Raw genomic sequence first — 22,157 nt, forward strand, 5'->3', positions numbered from 1 at the left:
ATATTTTTTAATGGGGTTAAAATTTGCTTTAAAAGTCTTCAATTTTTCCTAGTTAAATAAAAGAAAAAATGTTCATAAAGTCAGTCCTGCAAAAACACAGCTCAGGGTGATAAAACTACAGAAACTCCAAAGTGAACTGAATCAAAAATATTTACTGAGAAATATCTTACCAAAATTACAGTTTAACAAAAAAAGCACTGTGCCATGATGACACAAACTAGTGAAATCTGTATAAAAATGTCAGATTTTAGTCAAGGACACTGCCAGTGACCATCTAACCTGATGTGCACAGCACCGACCACTTGATGTGCCCAGGAATTTGTCTGCTCCTGAAAAGGACCTACGGAGAATTCTGTACCACAGTGGGAAATCTTGATTTAAAAGCTGCAGGGCCGAGCCTCAGCTGCTTGGAATGCAATCCTAGGAAATCCATGGAGCTGTGAGAAGCCATGCTGTTGAAGGAGATCTCGGCTAAAGCTGGGGGTACTGTGGGTGTGTTTGAGGGTCCCAGGACGAGGGAAGAGATGGAATCTTGACTCCATGTTTCAGAAGGCTGATTTATTATATTATGATATTATATTATATTATAACGATATATTAAAACTATACTAAAAATAATAGAGAGAAAGGATCCATCAGAAAGCTGGAAAGGAATGGAATGATAACAAAATCTTGTGACTGCTCATAGCCTCAACACAGGTGGCTGTCATTGGTCACCAAGTGAAAACAATTTCACTTGCTGGGTAAACAATTCTCCAAATCACATTGCAAAGCAGCAAAACATGGAGAAGCTGAAGCTTCCCAGCTTCTCAGGAGAAAAGATCCTGCCAGAAGGATTTTTCATAAATTATGTCTGTGACAAAGTGTGAATTCTGACCTCAGGCAGATGGGCCACCAGAATGCAGGTGCCTGTCACAGAGCCATGGAATGGCTTGGGTTGGAAAGGGCCCTACAGCTCGTCCCATTCCACCTCTGCCATGGCCAGGGACACCTTCCACCAGACCAGGTTGCTCCAAACCTCATCCAACCTGGCCTTGGACACTTCCAGGGGTGGGGCAGCCACAACCTGGGATTGTGTGGTGATAAAAGTGTACCATGAACTCCAGTGAAGGGAGAGCCAAAGGTTCTCCCTGCAGAGAGCTTGTGGTGTATTAGAATTTTCTCCCTCATTGCTACAGTGACGTGGAAAAATAAAGACCCTGTGTGAAGAAACTTTGTATCCTGGTGTTTTCATCTTCTGCCTGGCACATATGGTAGACTGTGTTCTGTGAAACTGCCCATTGTTTTTGACATCCCTCTGTAAATCCCAAATCCTGCACTATCCTGAGGTACAGTGCTGATGGCTCTTCCACGTCAGTTCCATTTTTAGGATCATTTATGTAGCTTAATCTCTATCTCAATGCTCATCTAGATCCCAAATGGAAGGCAGATGAATGACTGATTAATCTTCCCTCCTCTCTCTAGAAACCATCTCATGTTGATCCTTTACTGTGTTATCATCTCTGCTGTCCTTCTGGGGTAACAGATACAGCTGCTGATACAGGAATTCATGTTTCCAAAAAGAACTGTGGCACTTAATGTCTCTGGGTCCCTTGAATGAAAACCATTAGAACCAGTTTGTGGCTTTTTGCTAAAACTGCGAAACTGATTTGTGTGTCCTGGTGAAAATTTGGGCTTCTTCAAAGATCTTGTTATGTGACCAGTCACAAAATGTGATTGCAAAGAAGCATCCATCATGGGGTTGCTGTGTTTATAGTGATAAAATATCAGCATAAATCCTCAGCACCATTGAGGCATAGGCTGGAGATGTGCCAGAGGTGCTTTAGGCTGGATATCAGGAAGAGGTTCCTCCCCCAGAGGGTGCTGGGAACTGGAGAGGCTCCCCAGGGAATGGTGACATTCCCAAGGCTGCCAGAGCTCCAGGAGCATTTGGACAACGCTCTCAGGGATGCACAGGGTGGGATGGTTGGGGTGTCTGTGCAAAGCCAGGAGTTGGATCAATGATTCCAGTGGGTCCCTTAAATCTCAGGATATTCTGGAATTCCAGCTCTGTGGTTCGCCCTTTCTCTCCCCACCAAGAGCTGGCAGAGCTGTTGTGGGGCAGGACAAGGGGACAGACCCCCAGCATTCCTGGCTGTGGGACAGAACAGTGGGAACCCCAACACTGCAGCCCTGGAGACGTTCCAAGAGCAGAGTCCAGACCTGCAGCCAACAGAGCTGACCAGCCAGAGACCCTGAGTGACCACGGTCCTGTCAGCTCTGTGGCACCGCTGTGGCAGCCACAGCTCCCCCATGGCCCAGCTCCTGCAGCCCAGGGATGCAGTGTGGGGACATTCCCAGCCCTTCCTGCCCTGACCCTCTCCCTCCTCCTCCTCCTCCTCCTCAGTGCCCTCAGTGTCTGACCCCCAGCTTGGGCTGTGACCTTACACAGGATCAGCCAAGCTCCCCCAGCAGCCCTGTGCCCCTGCCAGCTGTGGCCCGTGGGCTCAGCAGGGCACAGCCAGCGCCCCTGGCCTTGCCTGAGCCACATCTGCCTGGGCAGACCTTTGAGAGCTCCTGTGCCAGGCCCTGGGGGCCCTGGTTGATCCCACAAGTGTCCCCATGCCCCCATGGGCTCTGCAGGCACCAGTGGCACCAGCCCCAGCACAAAAGCACCCAGCTCTGGCTGCCTGGGAAGGTGCCCCTCACTGAACAGAGCTCCAACGTCATCCTGAGCACAGAGCAGGGCAGTGCCACTGGCAGGAAACATCAGGAGCCAGTGCAGGATGCAGGGACAGACATGCCACCACCCCAGGGCAGTGTGTCCACACGTGGCAGCAGGCTGGAAAGGTGAGGGAAGAAAAGGCAGAAGAACTCTCTGCCCAGAGGTGTCATCAAGCTCAAGGCTCCCAGAGGCAGAGCTGGAGCAGAAATGTGGGATTAGGCCTTTTGAGGGCTCACATTGCTTGGTGATGGAGCCAGGGTGGTTTTGATGTTGTGGCTGTAGCTGTAGATGTTGTTCGCTGTTCTGCTCTTCCACTGAAACAATTCCATCCATAACCTGTCTGTGTCTGCATGCCGTGGGAAGGAGTGCAGAGGGCCCCAGGAAATGGCAGCCAAGAGGTGCAAAAGCATCGCTGAGCCCCACAGCAGAGCCAGCAAGCCCCAAAGGGCACCTGGAAGTCCCCAGGCCTGAGTGCCTGGCAGCAGGGCAGGCAGTCCTGGAGGGGGACTCTCCCAAGGGTCTATCCCAGGGGAAGCAGGCAGGGAGCCAGGACAGGCAGAGCTGTGCCAGACTCACGGACACAGCTCTGTGCTCAAAGCAGCCCTGGGCACACCCTGGGTACAATCCTCCCACCTTGGGTCTTTAGGTTCTTCCCCCAGAGGGTGGTTGGGACTGGAACAGCTCCCCAGGGAATGGTGATGTTTCTAAAGCTGCCAGAGCTCCAGGAGTGCTTGGACAATGCTCTCAGGGATGCACAGGGTGGGATTGTTGGGGATTGTCTGTGCAGGGACAGGAGCGGGATCGATGATTGTCGTTGAATCCCTTCCAACTCAGGATATTCTGTGATTCTGTGATTCTCTATTTGACAGTTTTATCAGCTATGGAGAAGAGCTGGGAAAATGATTTCTGTCAGCAGCTGAGGAGAAACTGCAGGAGGAATAGCAACAAAGACAAGGGATTGGAACAAGCCTGGATTAGTGATTTAAATGGTGACAAGGTCTAGGCACAGAACTCAATTTTCTACATATCTGCCACAATCACCTTTATATTTCTATACTTTGGTAATCAATTCCTTTGGGAGCCCTCGAGAAGTCACAGCAATGTATCTGTGAGGCTGGAAGGTCTAATACTGCTCTTGGACAGATTAAAGCATCCAACCAGGAATCAAGAAACCAGATTACACTGGCACTTGCTTGGTCTGAGCCGCACCAGAATGGTGAATTCCTTACTCACATCTTCATCAAGGAGGGAAAAAAAAATCAGGAAACACGTCACTTGAAAACCTGAACAGCGTCCAGAGATGTGCAATGACTTAAGAGAATTAGAAAACATCCTTGACAGTGATGAACTCCCAGAGTCCTGTTTATCTTTTCTTGAGGGATGACCGCAGCCTGCAGCACTAAGTCTGGATAACAAAACCTGGATAAAAGCAATCTCTTCATTCCAGGGAAGATAAGCTAAGCTGTGACGGGTGGGAGCCAAAGCCAACCTAAAAATAAGCTGCATATTTTTAACAGTAATCAAGCACTGAATAATCCACTAAAGCCTGTGGAGGATCTTCTTTCACTGCATGTTTTCAGACAAAAAAGAGATTGCTTTTCCAGGAGATGCACACTGCAGCACAAACCTGCCTTCCCAATCCCTGTATTTCCACGGAGATGGCCACACAGGGCTTTATCAGTTTCAAGATACGGCAGATTTTGTTACACGGGGAAAAATGCATCTATTCAAACCACAAAGACTAGGAAATTTAACTCTGATGGATTATATATAGGAAATGTCAGGTCCTGGAAAAAAAAAATTGTGTGTATTTTGAGCAAGTTCCTAGGACTGGATGAGTAGGAATTTGCGCAAAGCCCTGGCTGAAAGGAGAGAGGTAAGCCCACGTCCCTTTTCTTCCTGCTCTCTCTCTCTCTCTCCTCTCTTTTTCCTTCTTCACGGAAAATTTTTAGCATCTGCCATAAAATTGCTGTGCTGGGAATACTGTGATAATTACATGGGAATGCAAGCACCGTGTAGGTGCCATAATCCAGGCTTTTTTTCCTGATATATTTCTTAATTCAGTGTGTTAGTACATGGAAAGTCTATGTTTAAGTGTAAAGCATAATACACCATAAATAAAAAAATAATCACATCCTACTGCTTGCTTGGAGAGGTAAAAAAATAAGAAAACTTTAAATAAAGTTAGAGTGTAATATTCAGAGTCTCTCACCCAGACCTCACCCTCTGCAACAAGAGGAGGGGATAGCCCACACTTTCCTGAAATATAAGCAGGATTTATCTAATTTAAACAGTCTTCTGTTTCCATGGAGCCAACAAGCACTAAACCCTTGTGAAAATCAGTTTTTATTTGTTAAGTGGCACGGTGGCTTATTACCATTTAATACTTGGGATTCAGTGACAAGTCAGGGACAGGGCGCGTGAAGTGCCACGCAAACAGGGAACGCCAGGCTGATTCCTGCCCCCAAGAGCTGTAATTTTCCAGCATCAGCAATCCTGCTGTCACTGCTCTGGATCCCAATCCTCTGCTGTTTTCAGAACAAAGCAGCTCGACTGGGTGATGGGTGACGAAGCAATTTTTCCTGGAGGAATTAATGCAGTGGGAAGGGCACCCCATGATTTAAGGAATACAGAGAGTATTGACACCCGAGGACAGCACGTTCAGCCAGGATCACTGGAGGGGAGGCAAGGCTGGCTTTGCAGCAGCTGGAATTTTGGAGCACATCAGGGCTCTGGAACACCTCGGCCAGTTCACCCGTGAGGCTGAGCAGCCAAACACGAGCCTGGTTTTCTGCCCCTCACCCCTGACTGCCCTCAGTTCACACAGCAAAGATGGCAATGAAGACAAAACTGGTCACTAAGAGGCAAAATAAATTCAAGCTTGCAGGTGGAGCCATGAATTCTGAGGGGAAAATTCCATTGCCATCCTTGTGACACCGTGCAGTGCATTTTTTAGGAACACGCTGGCAGAGGGGTGTGGTGAAAATGAAGAGATGGGCAGTGTAAAACCAGTGGATGTCGTCATCTTTAGTGGTTTCTTACAAAGAAAGAGCTGGGAATTGACACCGTGACCATAATGAGAGAGTAACTAATTAGGCAAACACATTTCAAATGAAATTCACACTTTGTTATTGAGCGTTTCTGGCTCTTACTGACTAGAACTCTCAAAACATCACTGATATTTATCACAAACATCTCTATACTCACTCATTATTCAATGGATTTTCTCCAGGTTATTACAAGGTTTTTTTTGAGGTCACCTGAGATCCTCTCCAGTCCTGACCTCAGTAATTCTACTTACCATTAATCAGAAATTTTGTTCATGTAAAAAAAATTGAAAAATTTGCTGCAATCTTGGGACTACCTGTGCTCAAAGAGAATTTCGTTCACCTTTCAAACACAAAACAAGGAACCTAAAAGCTGAGGTGGGAGTTTTGTTTCTCCTGTTTCTATCTGAATTTTTAATTTTGAAGAAAACCTGACCCCTAAAACATGATTTTCCCACTCCTCTACATTGTTTCAAGAGCACCTGGGAATTCTCAATATTGCTGTAAATATCCAACACCTTTATATATATTAATTAAATCCCAGGCCTCAGGAGTATCCATGCAAAACCCAGCTTGATTACAAACTGAATGGAACTGCTTCTGTCATAAACAATTTTTTGAGAGAATTATCTGACCTTCCTCTCAGACTAGGCACTAGTCTTTTTTTTTTTAAATCTTCTCTCTATTCAGCCAACAACTCAATTTTTTCAAACTCCACCCAGATAAATTTTGCAATCAATTGCAAAATTGCAAAATTTTGCAATCCTGTTTCCTCTATAGTCCAGTGGAGGTGTCCCTATCCATGGCACAGGGGTGGAATGAAATAAACTTTAAGGTCCTTTTCAACCCAAATCATTCCAGGATTTTATGAATTTGGGCTGTATTACCCCCAAAACCACAGAGTATTTTCCACAGGCACTTACACTTGGATCACTTTTTATGTGTTTTTATTGCAAACATAGGTGCAGAAAATTCTCCTGGGAGATTTATGTTTTCTGAAATATAGTCAGTGAAAAATTACTCCGCAAAACTGGGATGGTACAGTACATTGGCTAAGCACAACACAGGAGACTGCTGTCAAAATTAACAGCCAGAAAAAACATGAAAAACAATTAAATATATACATATTATTGGGGGATAGAACAAAATAAATGCCTCTTCCAACCCAAACCACTCTGGTAATTGTACAAATAAAACACATTACTGCATGAAAGGAATGTGTGGCGTTTTCTTAAATGCGTCTGCAAAAGAACCTCTAAAACCGGGAACATGGACAGGTCAGAGGGTGAATGTCACACGGATGAGGACAAGAGGTGGAGGCGACGTCGACTCCATGAGGGCTCCCAAAACTTTGGGAACAACGCGGCGGGCAGACTTGAGAACAAGCAGCGTTCCACAGAGGCGCTTCCTAGGAACGCGGCCCAGCGGGCAGAGCCCGTGCAAAACGACATTTCGGGTTAAAGAGTCACTGAGGGACATTTCGGGTTGAAGAGTCACTGAGGGCACCTGGGGCGCTCCGTGAGGGAGGCGAGCCGCCTCGCTGTGCCGCCCGGCAGGGGGCGCGCTCCCGCCCCTCCCTCCGCGGGGCTCCCTCATCCCCTCAGCGGGCGATGTTGCCGCGCCACCGCCTCCACCTCCTGCTCTTCCTCCGCACCCTCCACGGCTCTGCCTTCGGCATGGGCGACTGGGCCTCCCGCCTGCCGCAGGCGGGCGAAGCGCTGCCCGGCAGGACCCAGCGCATGGCGGTGCCAGGTAAGCGCGAACTCCGTTCCCCTTCCTCTCCTTCCCCTCGTCCCCCGCTCCCGCTCGCTGCCGCCTCAGCCGCGCGCCCCTTCCCCGCGCGCCGCTTTGCGCATGCGCGGTGCCCTGGCGGCGGGGCGGGGCCGACGCGGCGCCTGCGCGCTGAGGGGCGGGACGGGGCTGTGGGAGGAACATGGCGGCGGCGGGGGGCGCGTCCCGTGAGGGGCGACGGGGACAGGGGGGTAAATGTGCCTTGGGAAGGGGTTTGTGTCGAGGTTCGCTCGTGCAGCGGTGTTTCTTGTGTGCCGTAAGAATAGGGGTGGACGGGTTGTTGGAGCAGCTCGGCTCTTGGTGGCCCAGAGAAGCTGTGGCTGCCCCGTCACTGGAAGTGTCCAAGGCCAGGTTGGACGGGGCTTGGGAGAGTGGAAGTGTCCCTGCCCATGGCAGGGGAGTGGAACGAAATGAGGTTTAAGATTCTTTTCCACCCAAACCATCCTGTGATTATTTTCTGTAATTTCTCTTTGCTATATATGAATTTTCTCTTTTATTCTTTACTGAAGCCAGCAACAGGGTTTTAAGCAGATTTCCTTAGCCGTCACTGTTTTCGTTAAATAATAATACTTAAATATAAAACCATGACACACTGCGTATGTTCCGTGGGTGTTTTAGGAAGAAATCTTTCTCTGTGAGGGTGGTGAGGCTCTGGCACAGGTTTTCCAGAGAAGCTGTGGCTGCCCCTGGATCCCTGGAAGTGTCCAAGGCCAGCCTGGACAGAGCTTGGAGCAACCTGGGACAGTGTAAAGTGTCCCTGTTCATAGCAGGGGATGAAATGAAATGAGCTTTAAGGTCCCTTCCAACCCAAATAATTTTGTGATTCTGTTTGCAAAGTGCTTTTAAGTTCTTAATAATTCCTCCTATTATTTTTCTCCTTTGAGTAGCTGTGTGCTGTCAGGTAAGCAAACTAGCAGCCCAGAATGAAAGAATTTACTTTCTGACAGTCCTCCTAGGAACTGAAGGTGTTCCAAGATGACTCTCAGTGCTGTTCAGGAGGAGTTTTAGTGGCACTGAGATATTCTTAACACATGTATTGGATAGCTCACATATGAGGTATTTATTGAACAAGGTGTTGTTTACACGTATCTTTGCTGCAGGCTCCTATGGACCCTAAGAAAGTATGAGAACTTAGGGCTTAAAATAAATACTTAACCACCTTAAGTGCATAAGTGCTGGTGGAAGAATTATAAATGGATGATGGCATAAGCCCAGTGGTCAAGAGGATAATAAAATCGTGCATGTTATAGATACTTAGTAAAAAGCTGAAGGTAGTGGTGAAATAAAAGGTAGCAGGAAGAATGTAATTTCTGATGTAGAGAAAATGGACTCAGAGGAGGGGTGCAGAGGTGGGGTTTGTGCAAATACAGGAGTGCCAGAGATGGCACCAACAGTTGCACATTGCCTGGATTAAAGTGGCAGCTTCAGGTTGTGTGTTGAGAAAACAAAAGACACTCCAAGCTCATTTTATGCTGAGTAACTGCACAGGTAGAATAATTTTGGGCTGCTGTAGAAAAAGCATCCTGATAAGAGCAAATGCAGTTTTTTAAAAAATGTTTTTCTGTGGCTAAATGTGGTATTACATATGTAATAACAGAGAACTATCAATATTAAGATGTAAATTACTCAGAAAAGAATGGCAATTAAAATTTAGGCTGATGATCAACTCAAGGCTGATTGACCTTGCAGACCCTTGCCATGTTAATAATGTTTGTGGGTCAGGAACCAGAACTGGACCTGGTGTTCCAGGTGAATTCTTACCAGTACAGCACAGAAGGGAGGGATTTTCTTTTCTCTGCTGTCCAGAGTCACAGTTTGCTTTCTCTGTGGAAATGTGCACTGTGAGCACATTTAACCTGGCATCCAGCAGAACCACAGCTCCTTCCCAGCAGCTCTGAGATCATGCTGCTCTTGCTGTTGACCTCCCTGAGGTTTCTGTTGGTGCAGACCTGGAATTGTTCCAGGTCTCCTGTGCTGTTTGCTGTGTCTGCTCTGGCTGTGTGTTTAACGCTGCCCTCAGATCTGCTGAGCCTGTTTTCTGTCACATCACTCACTTTGCTCTTTCAGCTATCGAGTGATTCTGGCCCCAGCAGCAGCCCCTGGGGTCACCTGCTGCCCACCAGACATGGAGGTATCGATCCCTGCCTTAGGAGGCTGCTGCTCCTTGCCATTTTTGATGTGCAGGCTGTTCCTCCAGCCAGGACTTTGTCAGCTTCCACAGCCAGTGCTGGGAGAGGGGGTGTCAGAACCCTGCTGAAGTCAACATGTGCTACAGCCACTGCTCTGCACAGTCATCATTGCAGCCTGAAAGGGCAGCACAGCTGGACAAGCCTTTGGTAAATGTGTTGGTTGTTCCTGATTACTTTCTTGTTCCCTGATTGGAAATAATTTCCAAGAGGGCATTCTCCATGATATCTTCTGAGACTGAGCTGAAGCTGAGCATCCTGTACCCCCTCAGTTCTGTTTTTCCCTTTCTTAGCAGCAGTTGTTACTGTAGCCCAGTTTTCATCATCAGAGATCCCCAGTCACTGTGGTTTTTCATTATTTCTGATCCATCACGGTGTTCTGATGGCCTCACCAGCAAACTTGGCCTCTCAGCTCTGGAAAAACTCCATAGGGCTCCTTGGATTTAAACACATTTAGCTTCTTTAAGTAACCATAACCCATTTTTCCTCACGTTGTTTGGGTCTTTTCTTTCTGACTGTACCAGCCTGGAGAGGTTTTGGAGCAGTTGTTGTTTCTGGAGACTTGTGCAAAAGAGGTTTTGGGTACTTCAGTCTTTTCTGCACACAATTCTAGGCTGTCTCCTGCATTCATCAGTGCACCTTGATTCTTTCTGAGCTTCTTTTTACTGCTGTAATTTTGTGGATTCATTTCTTGTTGCCATTCCTGTCCCCAACGAGGCTGAACTCCAGCTTTGGCCTCGCTGATTTTGTGCCTAAATGCTGAGGTGGTGCTTTTCTTTGCCTCCTATGTTATTTGTTTTTGGTCACTATATTTTAATCCATTAAGCAACTCTGTTTCTGATGAAGTTCCCACTTTTTCTGTGTGATGTTTTGTTCCTTAACTCTCTTAGAAAGTTATTTTTTCCAAATTCAGACCACCTTGAAGAGTCTTTTTCTCCCTCTGGCAGCCTCCCAGGGGCTTCTGCCTCTCAGGGGCTGCAGCTCCAATCTCTGCTCTCTGTGACCAAGGCTCAGGGAACAGCTGGGGCTGTGTCAGGTTTAAGCTGGATATCAGGGAAGGGTTCTTCCCTCAGAGGGTGTCAGCCACTGGAACAGCTCCCCAGGGAATGGTGACATTGCCAAGGCTGCCAGAGCTCCAGGAGCATTTGGACAATGCTCACAGGAATGCACAGGGTGGGATTGTTGGAGTGTCCTGGGCAGGGTCAGGCTCTGGACTCAGTGATCCTTGTGGGTCCTTTCCAGCTCAGGAGATTGTGTGATTCCATGATAATTCCCTATGTAAGCCAGAGCTCTACAAGTAGAAAAATGCTAACTGTGTACCTTTCAGCCTTCCTTTGGATCCCCATCTCCACTGTCTTCTGGCTGCTGACAGGACTTTCCCTCTGGAGCCCTGTGCTCTCAAGGAGTTGTGTTTCAGTAGAGTGCAGCTCCCCATCCAGTTTTTCTGTGCTAGGAAGGATTATTCCTACATCCTGCGTAACCTGTGCTCCAGCTGTGTGTGCTGTGCCAGGTCTCTGATTCTTGTCACATCCGAGGTCTGTGACCACACCTGGACATCCAGGTGAGCCAAGCTCTGCCTTAGGGTGCAGACACTGGAGGGAAAGTTCTGCCAGAGCTTTCTGGACCTGCAGTGTCCATCCTCTTCACCTTCAGTGGTGCTAGCAGCCTTTTGCTTTCCTAGGTGAAGAGCTGCAGAACATTCAGCTCCTTGTCTCTTGGAGATCCCATTTATTTCCTGCTCTCATCCCGATGGGATAAAACATCCTTGGAGCTCCTTCCTTGTGCTGCAGCAACTCCATCTGCCACAGCAGAGCTGCCAAAAGTGAGGCTGCTGCTGCCACTGCTGAGATCCCAGTGGAGGAGCACCAGGCTCTTCCCAGAGCTCATCTGGAGGGAGGTTGAAGTTCCAGAGATGTTGGTGCACACTGAGGATCCAAGAAAATCATGCAGTTAGACCTGGATAACTGCTCTGCATTAGCTGGAAGGAGTACAGACATCAGCAAACATCCCTTACTTTTTTAGTAAGCAAGTTGAGTTTATCAGCTCTTGTACAAATTTCATAATCTGGGAATTAGACTTTGTTGTGCAGCTTTCTTTCCTTGCAACAGAGCATCTGCATTCATTTTTTAAAATTACTTAACATCCTTGTATAATGGTGCAATAAGATGTTGTTCTTTATAATAAAAACACACATTATTTACTGCTTCTACCTTTCTAGTATAACTCTACTTTTCAGACTTAATTTTAGTTTGATTGCTGCTGAAACATGGCTGTGTTTTCTGAGTATGTGAGGATTTATTGCTTATGCTATTTAATGAACTATTTTATTTTATGACAGTGGTAGGAGCAGTAGTCAAGGAGCCTAAGAATGTAGACACTGAGTAACATATACATATATATACACACACAAAGAGAGTTTTTTTTTTCTGCTAGATATCCTGAGGTAGCAATGTGCAATAAATTAAAAGGATGTTTTTCCTGCCATTCCCAATAAGTAATGTCAGAGAATATCTTACACATCTGGAGTGACTTGACTTTTTTGAGGCAGAGAAAGTCCAGCTCATGGGTAGAGCTTTAGGATTGTTTAAAGCCATTAGGCCTCTTAGCTTTATAGCTAAAGATTAATAGAGCAGTAATTACAAATGTGAAGGAGGTCATGGTGAATTTTAGTCTGACCTTCTGTGTAAAAAAAAAAAAAAAAAAAGGCACAGCATTGCCATGAATTAATTCTTGCTTGAATCAGATCACAGTCTTTAAAGAAAACATTGATTAAAAATGTCATTTGACAGAGGATCCACATGCTCTCCCTATTTGTCTTTTTTTACCATTCTTAAGACACTGAACAGAAATTATTGTGGTCAGACCAGTGGCTTGTGGTTTGCTTGGTACTTCTACTCACCATTAAACTATGTCCTCAAAATAAGGAATAAAATGAAAAAAATAGTCATGTTTATTTCCTTTACTGATTAAAAAAATTGTAATAATGAGCAAATACAAAATTTTTTCAGACATGAGTTCAGTATCGCTGTACTTTAGATCTAAAATAAAGATTCCTGAGATCGTACCTCAGGACAAAACCTCAAAGTTCATCTTAAGGTTTAGGAGGAAATTAATTTTTCTCAAAATTTCCACCACTTTATGAATGTGGTACAATCCTACATAATGCATTAATTAGTTGTCCATTTTTATTGAGCTTGTCTGAAATATGGGCCAACAACTGCAAGACTTGACTTCCATTGCAGTTCAGTGGAGTGTGTTGAGTAACAATGTCTTATGTGGTTTAGCACTTTGCAAATTGCAATTCACCTTTCTAACTCAGAAGAGTTACTTACTTATTTCTTCATTCTAGAACACACTCAAGCCATCGATTTCCATAAATTATTAAATTTCATTATAATTTTGTTGTGCATGCCAAGATTGAAAGCAGAATTCACAGCAGAGAAGCACCTCACCCCAGCGATTGTTTATTATCTGAAAAGACTTCTCAAATTTGTGGTTACAACTTCATTACAGGTGCATCCAGGATGAAGTTCCTTGGAAATCCTGCCTATCATGGCTTTTTTTAAGTTCTCTATTTTTTTTTTGTGTGCTTTGTCAGGTAATTATATTCACACACTAAACACCTAATTTTCAAGCCAACTGTACAGCTGTAAATGTGGTGCTCTTGTTGGAAAAACAGGAATTGCTTTTAGCCCCCCACTTGCAGTTTACATTTTGGAAGATGCAGCAAAGATTTAAGTCAATATAAAGAAATTTTTTTGCTGTTGTTTTGCATGTGCTTTATTGCTCTTGGCAGCTGGAAAACAACAACCCAGAGGAAGTTAACAGGCACAGAGGATGCTGGAGAGATGGAAAGCATACAGGAAATATATTTACAGAGCTGCACATCCAGCTGCCAAACGCTGCTTTTGAGGTGGAATAACCTCGATGGAATCACCCCACGCTTACTTATCACCTCTCACTACATCCCAGGAGAAAGGGTGACATCATTCATCACTAAACCCCTCAAAATACACAACAAAAAGTGGGGGGAAAAAAAAAAAGTCTGTTGTTGGAGTCCCTGGAGTTCCTGGAGCTCTGCTTAGCATGCGGCTCACAGCCGGGGGGTGCGGAGGAAGCGCTCCCGGGGCTTCTCCTGGCAACAACCCGGGTTGCTGGGAGACAGCAGCGCCTAAACGGGGAGAAACTTCACCCAACTGGCAGCCTCGTGCATCCAAATGAGGCTTCTCGTGCTGATGCTGTAATTTCCCTCTCTGAAACGGAAAAGGGATCCAGAGGATCTTTACCTAGAGGGCTGTGTGTGGGTGCTGCTCTGAGGGATCATTCAGAGTTGTGTCATACGAGGGGTTAATTATTCCTGGGTGAAGGTAGTTGTGGTACACTGAGTTCAGGAGTTTCTCTTTGCTGCTGTTTTGAAAAGGGATGTGAATGTCTGAATTTGTCAGATTTGAGGTGTTAAACCTCAACTAAAAGTATAAACACAAGGTTATATTTACTCTGGTTGTTTTTCCTGACTAGAGAATATTTCATCTGATTTTGTTTGACTCCTGAGATACATTTGGCTGCTTTGGCTGATTGTGCCCATTTATCTTTAGTGCAGGAATGACACTGCACTACACATTTAGGTAACGTTGTGCCCTGGATCCCACATGTTCCTCCATAATTAAATGAATGCATATCCCAGCCACAGACATGGAATTATGTTTCCCACTGCTTCTCTTTCCACAGCAGGTAGGAGAGTGTGGGGCAAACTTTCCATTGCAGCAGGAACAGGGTGGGACAGAGCACTGGAAGGGGCTGGGTGGTGCTGCAGCAATACCAGAGTTTGGCTGTCACAGGTACAACAGGCACTGGTGTGTTTGGTTCATCAAAAGACGTTTAAATCAGGGAAATAATGCCCAAAATGCTGTTTTCTTCCACAGTGCAGGGTCCAGTGGCCAGCTCACATGGAGGTGCCTGTGTGATAACCAGCCAAAGACAGAGCCCTGGCTTTATATTAATGACCTGTCCATGTAGCTGATATTCAGTATAAAGCCTTTATTTTTTTTATTTATTGCCCAGGATCAAAAGCTATATTTTAATTTAACTCTCTACACCAAATACCAGTTCACAGAATTAAAAATTTTTCCTTTATTTTCTTTAATTTTCCTTGTTCATGCTCGTATACAATATTGCTAATAATGAAGGAAGGAATTTCCAAAGTTGAGTTATCCAAATGAGAGTGAAGTTGTTTACACATGGAACTACAAAGGTGCAGCATCTTTAGTTCCTTAGAACACACAAGGAGTAAATAATAAAACTCCTCACTTTCACTGATTTGAGAGAAGATAAGTGCAGAATAGCCCTTAAGGCAGATTTAAGGTAGCTTGAATATTTCAGGTATTAATTGTGTTTTAATCCTTCTCTGTTTCTTTGATGTACAGTACTTCCTTTTGAATTTTTTTCAGCTTTAAAAGCTTCTCTGGTTTAATTAATGTCTTCCTGTCAAATTTATACCTTCAAATTACAGTGGTGTACATTGCCTTAACTTCAGGTTTATGTACTTTTTATTGAATTTATTTTTACTTTGCAATCATTGAATTATTTGGCTTATAATTTATTGTGTGATAGGCATTGCTTTATTCTTCCATGCTTATCTTTTAATTATTATGTATGGAATTTCTGTGATATGGATACATTTGATTATTGCACTTATTTTGTTGCAAATTTTTATGATACGTATGAAACTTGCATTTAAATTTCCAGTACAATTAAAATAATGCACATAAATAAGCCCTTAGTACAAATCAGATAAAAAGCTGTGCAATAAAACCCATCACAATCCAGGGATGGTTATTGGAGTTTCTTATGTATTGCTCCTAGTTAATTCCTGTTGCATATAATGCAAAATTTGGATTAGTGGAGATTGTTTGGGTCTTTATTTTGAAGATAAGATCTTCTTTTCTCTTGAGAAATGTGGCCAGGTGGATGATACCTGTATTTTTACTGGAGTTTGGGCTTGATTGCTCTGGTATTTGACTTTCTAGGAGCCTCCAGAGATGCTTTAAGGAATGCCCACATTTCAGGAATGGCTGAGAGGCAGAACTCCAGTGGAAACAAATTTTTTTAGTGTCCTCAATGTGACACAGAAATCCCTCATCTTGAGGGTGTTTGTTTAGGCTTGAGGACTTTGGGAGTAGAGATTTGGTGCCTGAGCCTCTGGCTCAAAACTTTTAGGAAGCCAGTGAGGAGTGAGAAATGTGCAAGGGACAGACAGTGGAAGTGTCTTCGTGTTTCTGACATTGCCCATCGGTGTTTACAGGCTGGGAAATGTACTTTTTAGTTAATCAAACATTAAACTCCTGAAAATTTCACCCCAGAGCTCCCTAAAGTGGGAGCAGGATTCGAGGGAGTCTGGCATTGATGACTTAGCAGGAGGAGAGGGATGACCCCAGGCAGCCCTTGGTGGGACTGGCAGGGACTGGTACCTGTGTATGGCAGAATGGGATCACAGGATGATCCAGCCTGGAAGGGACTTCAGGAGATCACTGAGACTGGGATCAGTAGATTGGCAGCTGATCTGCTCCTCTTGGACAAAAAATGTTTGCAATCATCTGCTCCTCCCAAATGTTGAGTTTACATTCTAAAAAATGGCAAAATTCCACGTCAGGGAATCAATGGCTGATTTAGCAAACTGCAAAAAGATTTCATCTAAGGTCATCAGAACCAAAATAACTGCACCAGAGATAACATTACAATATACAGGGTCTATGTGGACTATTTATATTGCTTCTTCCTTTTGTTTATGTTCTTCCTTAAGGATTCTTCTTCTTACCCTAAACAAGGATATGCAAACCTTCTTCTGCACTTATTGAGCTCATCCTGGGGAGTAGCAGAGATAAAATCTCATCTTGAAGAGGTTGCACTCGGACAACTTCTAATAAAATAAGCTTCTCACAGAATAATAATGCTTCATTTCAATAGGACCTTGAGTGACAATTTTCCAAGTTACCACTCAGAAAGGGAACAGGAAAGGAAAGAAATGAGTAGGCAACCCAAATATAGAGGGTGTATTCTTAAGCAGAATGTCCTAATATGTTCTAATACATCTTTATAGATGGAGAAAAATACAAGATGACTAGAGATAACTTTACAGTTGGTTCATAAGATATTAATTTCAGAAAATCAAAACTTAGAAAATATCCTTTTTTAAAAACAATTTGGGATGTTCTAACCCTCCACTTTGTTAGCATTTTCCAGTGATGAATGGGTATAACTGCTCTGGAGTCCAGCTGCATCCTCTGCAATGAAGGAGCAGGACCAACAGCCCATCTGTTTGCCACATTCAGTTCTGAAGTTCTGCTTCTGAAAGGTCTTCTCATGTTGTTGGCAGCTGAACACAATTCCTGTTTAAAACCTGGGTTTTGAGCACTGAACGGATTTGGGGCAGGACCTCACACCTCGTATCTCCCCATTGAGTGGCTTTAATGCATTTGTTCTCTTACCAGTTGTCTACACTTCTTGCTGTTTGATGTAACCTGGTCCCTTGTGCCATTGTTAGCCATCAAATTGCTTTTTGAATAACCTGAAAGATGCTGTCATTTATTGGAGGAGGATCCCATCCCATGCAGGAAAAGCTGGATGTAGCCTACTGCTGCATTCCAGGGTGGGAATTGCAGATTGTTGCTGTGACTGTGAATATGCCCCAGGATGGGGACATGCAGATGATTCAGATCATCCATTAAATCCTTGGAGAGATCCTGGGTCTGGCCTTTCCCTGGTCAACCAGTGTGGCATTCACATTCTCTGAAAAAATTCCTTCACCCAGGATTTTTCTTCTGGGAAGCTGAGAGGCCTCAGAGAAAAGGGAAACAATTCTTACCTGATTTGCTTCTCCTATGTTGTGCTCATGTGTGGAATGTGTTTGGAGATTGTTTACCCACAGGTGACTGTTTCATTGGATTCTGCTGTGAGTTGTTTTGACTCATTGGCCAATTACGGTCAAGCTGTGTCAAGACTCTGGAAAGAGTCACGAGTTTTCATTATTATCTTTTTAGCATTCAGTAAGTATCCTTTCTGTTTACTTTAGTATAGTATTCTTTAATATAATATGGTATTATAAAGTAATAAATTAGCCTTCTGAGAATATGGAGTCAGATTCATCATTCCTGCTTTCGTCGGGGCATTCCCTGCAAATATAATAAACCAAATATAATAAAATTCCTGGATTTGGTACTATTCCCAGTTGGCAGCGGGACACAACATCGTATCTTGGATGTTGTTGGCTGTGCCTGGGCTGGTGACACGAGGCCAGAGGATGGGATGTGGAGGAGCCATCAGCAGGATTTGAGTGTCCCTCCATCCATGGTGGTGTGGAATTGCAGACTCCCACACTCACCCTTTTACATTAACTGATTTCTCCTTAAGTCCTTGTTTAAGGAGTCATCTTTGTGTTAAACATTCACACACCCATTAAAATCTACTGAGGGTTTGATTTAGTTTACAATAAGTAAAAGCAAACTTTTTGAATGACAGGCAAAAAATCACCAAATGTGTATTTTATCCTTTTGGATACCTGTGCACAGATGTTCCCAGCTACTCCTGTTGTGAAAGTATTAAATATAATGGAAATGGAAAATGAGGAAAACCCAGCCCCCTCTGGGCTGATGGCTGGGTGAAGATGAGGAATTTGGAGATACTGATCTCTGTAGAACCATTTAAAATATTTAATTAGTGAAAATTCAGTTATTGAACACAAAGAACCTTGTCCCTGAATTTTACAATAAATCCCTTTATTACTGCAAAACAAAGAATATGTTCTTATTCCTCATACCTGGAATTATGAGAGCCTAAGTGGACCAAATTTTAGGTGAATTCTCTTAGTTATTTGATTTTTTTAGAGCCTTCATTTTCATAATAATTGAATATATTTGAGAATTTCTAACCGGAAGTCTATTTTCACTCCAGCCAAACTAACTGTAAGTGGATTTTATTAAGAATAACTGTTTCTGCCTCAAGTTCTGTGCATTTATTTTTCGTATTGCACACTGCAATCACTATTTAAATGCCACTCAGCCCTGCCTGTAACTGTTTTTCTCCTGAGAACTAAAAGGGAATAATAAACAATGGTACCAATGGTATATAAAAATCCATGTTACACTTTATATTGGAAGTGTTCTGGGTGATACTGGATGGAGGTAATGGGAAAATATTTTACCCTAGGAATGCAAATTCTGTTTGCTACACTCTGGAAACCATCTGGTTTTAAAGAAACTGAAGAAGAGCACATTTAGTGGAGATTGACCCATGGATTTGGAATTTCAAATTGGGGCAGAATGCCAGCACATGATGAGCATTGAAGGATAATCCCACGGTGATTTTAGGAAGTTGTTGACAGCTTCCCATAGAGTTTGGTCTTGTCATTTATTTGCCTTGCAAAGCTGGAGGGCTCCACCCCACAGTGTGACAGTGCCAGCCCTAAACCCTCCGCTGCTTTGATTTTCACCTGGATTCAGCTGGAACTCTCCATTCCTGGGGCTAATGTTTTCCATGGCACAGGAAAGACGACAGTCAGGCACACATGATGTTGTCAAAATGATAAATGGTAAGTGCAGCTGGTAGGGGGGCAGCTGCCAAGAGGAGACAGCCCATCCTGGACCAGAATTAATTTGGGACATGCAAAACTGTGCAAAACAAGCTGCCAAAGGTGGTCACTGTATTGACTCATCTTGGGAATCTGCAGGACCCGAGGCCCTTGCAGATCTAGTCCTTCATGTTCCATGTTTTCCTGCATTTATAAACCTTCATTCTTGTGGTCTTGTATTTTTTTTTTAATTTTATTTCATTAATTCTTGAAATGTTGACTTCAGCTCTCACTGTCTTCCCTTGCCTCTTCTGGGTGGCTGCAATATTCCTTCTTTTTTTTTCCTTCTCTCAGTATTCCTTCTCATTTTATTGGTCTCTATGTAACAGCTACAGTCACTCACTCACATGTTCTTAGAGCTTCCCCAGAGTTTGGCTGTTTAATAATAAACCCCAGAAAAGTGGAGAGTCAATAGGAAATTCTTTGCCATCATCTCTGTATGAACAGCCCAGGTAAAAGGAGCCTTTTTCCTCTCACATGATGCACTTTCACCCTTCAATAATAAATCAGCAAAGCATCTGGCTCCAAAATTAGACTCCTAAAAACCTCTGGCTTATCCTCAGAGGCATTGGCTTCACTTATCTCTAATGGAAATGCCCACAAATGATAACAGGAGTGTGATAGCAGAAAGACTGATAGAGTTAGCCCTGGTATATCAGATATTCCAATGTGTTTATTTTAAAAATAAAATATTTTGGGGCCTGTCACACCCAGACTGACCTGATACCAGGTGGTCAGGATGAAGCATTACACAGCTTTCATTGGTCCATGACACTGAGGTGTCCAGCAAGGAAGAGAAAAAGGGAAATAAAAGCTATACCTGACATTTGAAAGTATCTTTTTGGGGTTGTATTCCAAATAGAACAGCTTAAAGGAATGAGTTACTTCTTCTATTCTGAAGTTTTCCACTTGGAAGAAGGGAAATCATTCTCACTTCACAGGTGCTCAGGGACAGGTGTCCAGGTGTACCACACTGGGGAGACACAGAGGCATTTGAGAGAGATATAAAAATACATGGATAAAAGGGAATATGATGACATCAGGAGGCTTTCACTGGGAGAATTTTAAATGAACAAATTCCAGGGGCATGAAGGTAAAAATGCATAAAAGATCACAGAATCATTAAGGTTGGAAAAGAGCTCTAAGATCATCAAGTCCAAGATGGAAAAAAAAAAATTGAAATGAGTGATGACCAAGGCACAGATCAATATTAATTTTTTTCCTAATTCTTCAAAGAAGGACCAGTGATAGCTAAGATATTGCAAAAGGATAAATTTGGGGATTTTTCTCTGAACATGGGGATATAGATGGTGTTGAACGACAGAACTTCATGTGGTCTGTAATGGTAAACATCAAAGGTGGTCAAATTGGGACTGGAGATGGACAGGAAAATACTTGGAGCGATGAAGAATTTGACTTTTTCCATATTTTGTGCATTGGAAGAGAATAACATAAAAGAAACATCAGTAGGACAGCTGGAGAGAGGAGAATGCTCAGGAGACACATGAGGATGGAAAAGCACTTTATGGAGTCACTAATACAGAACCTGGTGTCAGGTCCAGTCATGGAATGGAATGGAATGGAAAGGAAAGGAAAGGAAAGGAAAGGAAAGGAAAGGAAAGGAAAGGAAAGGAAAGGAAAGGAAAGGAAAGGAAAGGAAAGGAAAGGAAAGGAAAGGAAAGGAAAGGAAAGGAAAGGAAAGGAAAGGAAAGGAAAGGAAAGGAAAATGGGAAAGGAAAGGAAAATGGGAAAGGAAAATGGGAAAGGAAAATGGGAAAGGAAAATGGGAAAGGAAAGGAAAATGGGAAAGGAAAATGGGAAAGGAAAATGGGAAAGGAAAATGGGAAAGGAAAGGAAAATGGGAAAGGAAAGGAAAGGGCTGATTTCAGAACTGTGGGAGACAACAAGAAGAAGAGCAAATTGGAGAAACTGAGGGGGGAACATGGTGAAAACATGAAGAAAAGGCCCAAAACAAGGTGTGGAGAAATTTTTATGTTTTCTTTGTGTCTGGAAGTTACTGAACGCTCAGTTCATTGGGATGGAAACTTCTTTGTGTGAAGGAGGAGAAATGGGTTCCATGGAGAGATATGAACACCTTGGACTGGAGGATGCATCTTGGAAGGTGTCACAGAGGGAGCTGGGAGCAATCCCAGTGGAGTGGTGCAGTTGGAGTCCTTAAGAGAAAAGAGGGAATTAGGAGAGCTGCAGTAAAACACACCTTGGAAAAAGGCTTAGGGCAGGAAGAGTGGACTTGTTCCTGCACATGAGATCCACCCTTGCTGGGTCCACTGCCTCCGGAGCAGTATTCTGAGGGATAAAATAAGGCTCTTCATCCTGTTAGCAAACTCTTTTCAGGAAAGCATTTGGCTGCTCAAGAATATATTTGTTTTTACTGCCTTAACTTTTACTAAGAGTAATGAAGAAATAGTTAAGATAGTTCATCTCTATTGGAATTTTATGTATATTTTTAGTATTGCTGAAGTCCCCTGTTGTCAATACATACATTTTTGGAAGGAAAACTAATTAAAAGTTGAGCATTTAATAGCGACTGCTGCAGTGGTGTACCTTTTCAGAGTTAATTCCACAGTCAATAATTTCCATGAGATCTTTTTGTTCCCATGTTGATGCCTGACGGTCTTTCAGTAAAGGCAGAGCGACACATTAGAATTTGCTGTCAAGGGTACAAAGAAAAGAAATAGAAAGATTATACATAATTTTTTCTTTTTTTTCCCAAGTTGGCCCTGTCATGAGGATGCAAGGTGCAAATGGAAATGAAAGAGTGTGCAATATTTTGAGGCAAAAATGTG

The 22,157-nt window shown here is 43.7% G+C and overlaps 1 protein-coding gene and 2 long non-coding RNA genes across 4 annotated transcripts in view; all 3 read left to right on the forward strand.

Annotated features, from left to right (window-relative positions):
• The first annotated feature begins 865 nt into the window (after window positions 1–865).
• Window positions 866–6,964, forward strand: LOC135295812 (uncharacterized). Of its 2 annotated transcripts, none has more exons than XR_010357869.1 (2): window positions 866–1,328; window positions 3,574–6,964. It is a non-coding gene; the product is annotated as an uncharacterized LOC135295812 (long non-coding RNA). The 2 variants fall into 2 exon arrangements; XR_010357870.1 differs by lacking the exon at window positions 866–1,328 and adding an exon at window positions 2,643–2,829.
• Window positions 6,965–7,229: 265 nt separating this feature from the next.
• Window positions 7,230–22,157, forward strand: part of MSRA (methionine sulfoxide reductase A) — a 231,499-nt gene continuing 216,571 nt past the window's right edge. Inside the window, exon 1 of the mRNA XM_064411568.1 lies at window positions 7,230–7,503. Coding sequence (XP_064267638.1) covers window positions 7,362–7,503 — 142 coding nt within the window. The 5' untranslated portion in view covers window positions 7,230–7,361. The remainder of the gene's footprint in view (window positions 7,504–22,157) is intronic.
• On the forward strand, window positions 7,737–13,757 carry LOC135295813 (uncharacterized). Its single transcript, XR_010357871.1, has 2 exons — window positions 7,737–9,030; window positions 13,525–13,757. It is a non-coding gene; the product is annotated as an uncharacterized LOC135295813 (long non-coding RNA).

The sequence above is a fragment of the Passer domesticus genome, chromosome 3 (genome assembly GCF_036417665.1).
Source record: "Passer domesticus isolate bPasDom1 chromosome 3, bPasDom1.hap1, whole genome shotgun sequence".
In the NCBI taxonomy this organism is placed as follows: Eukaryota; Metazoa; Chordata; class Aves; order Passeriformes; family Passeridae; genus Passer; species Passer domesticus.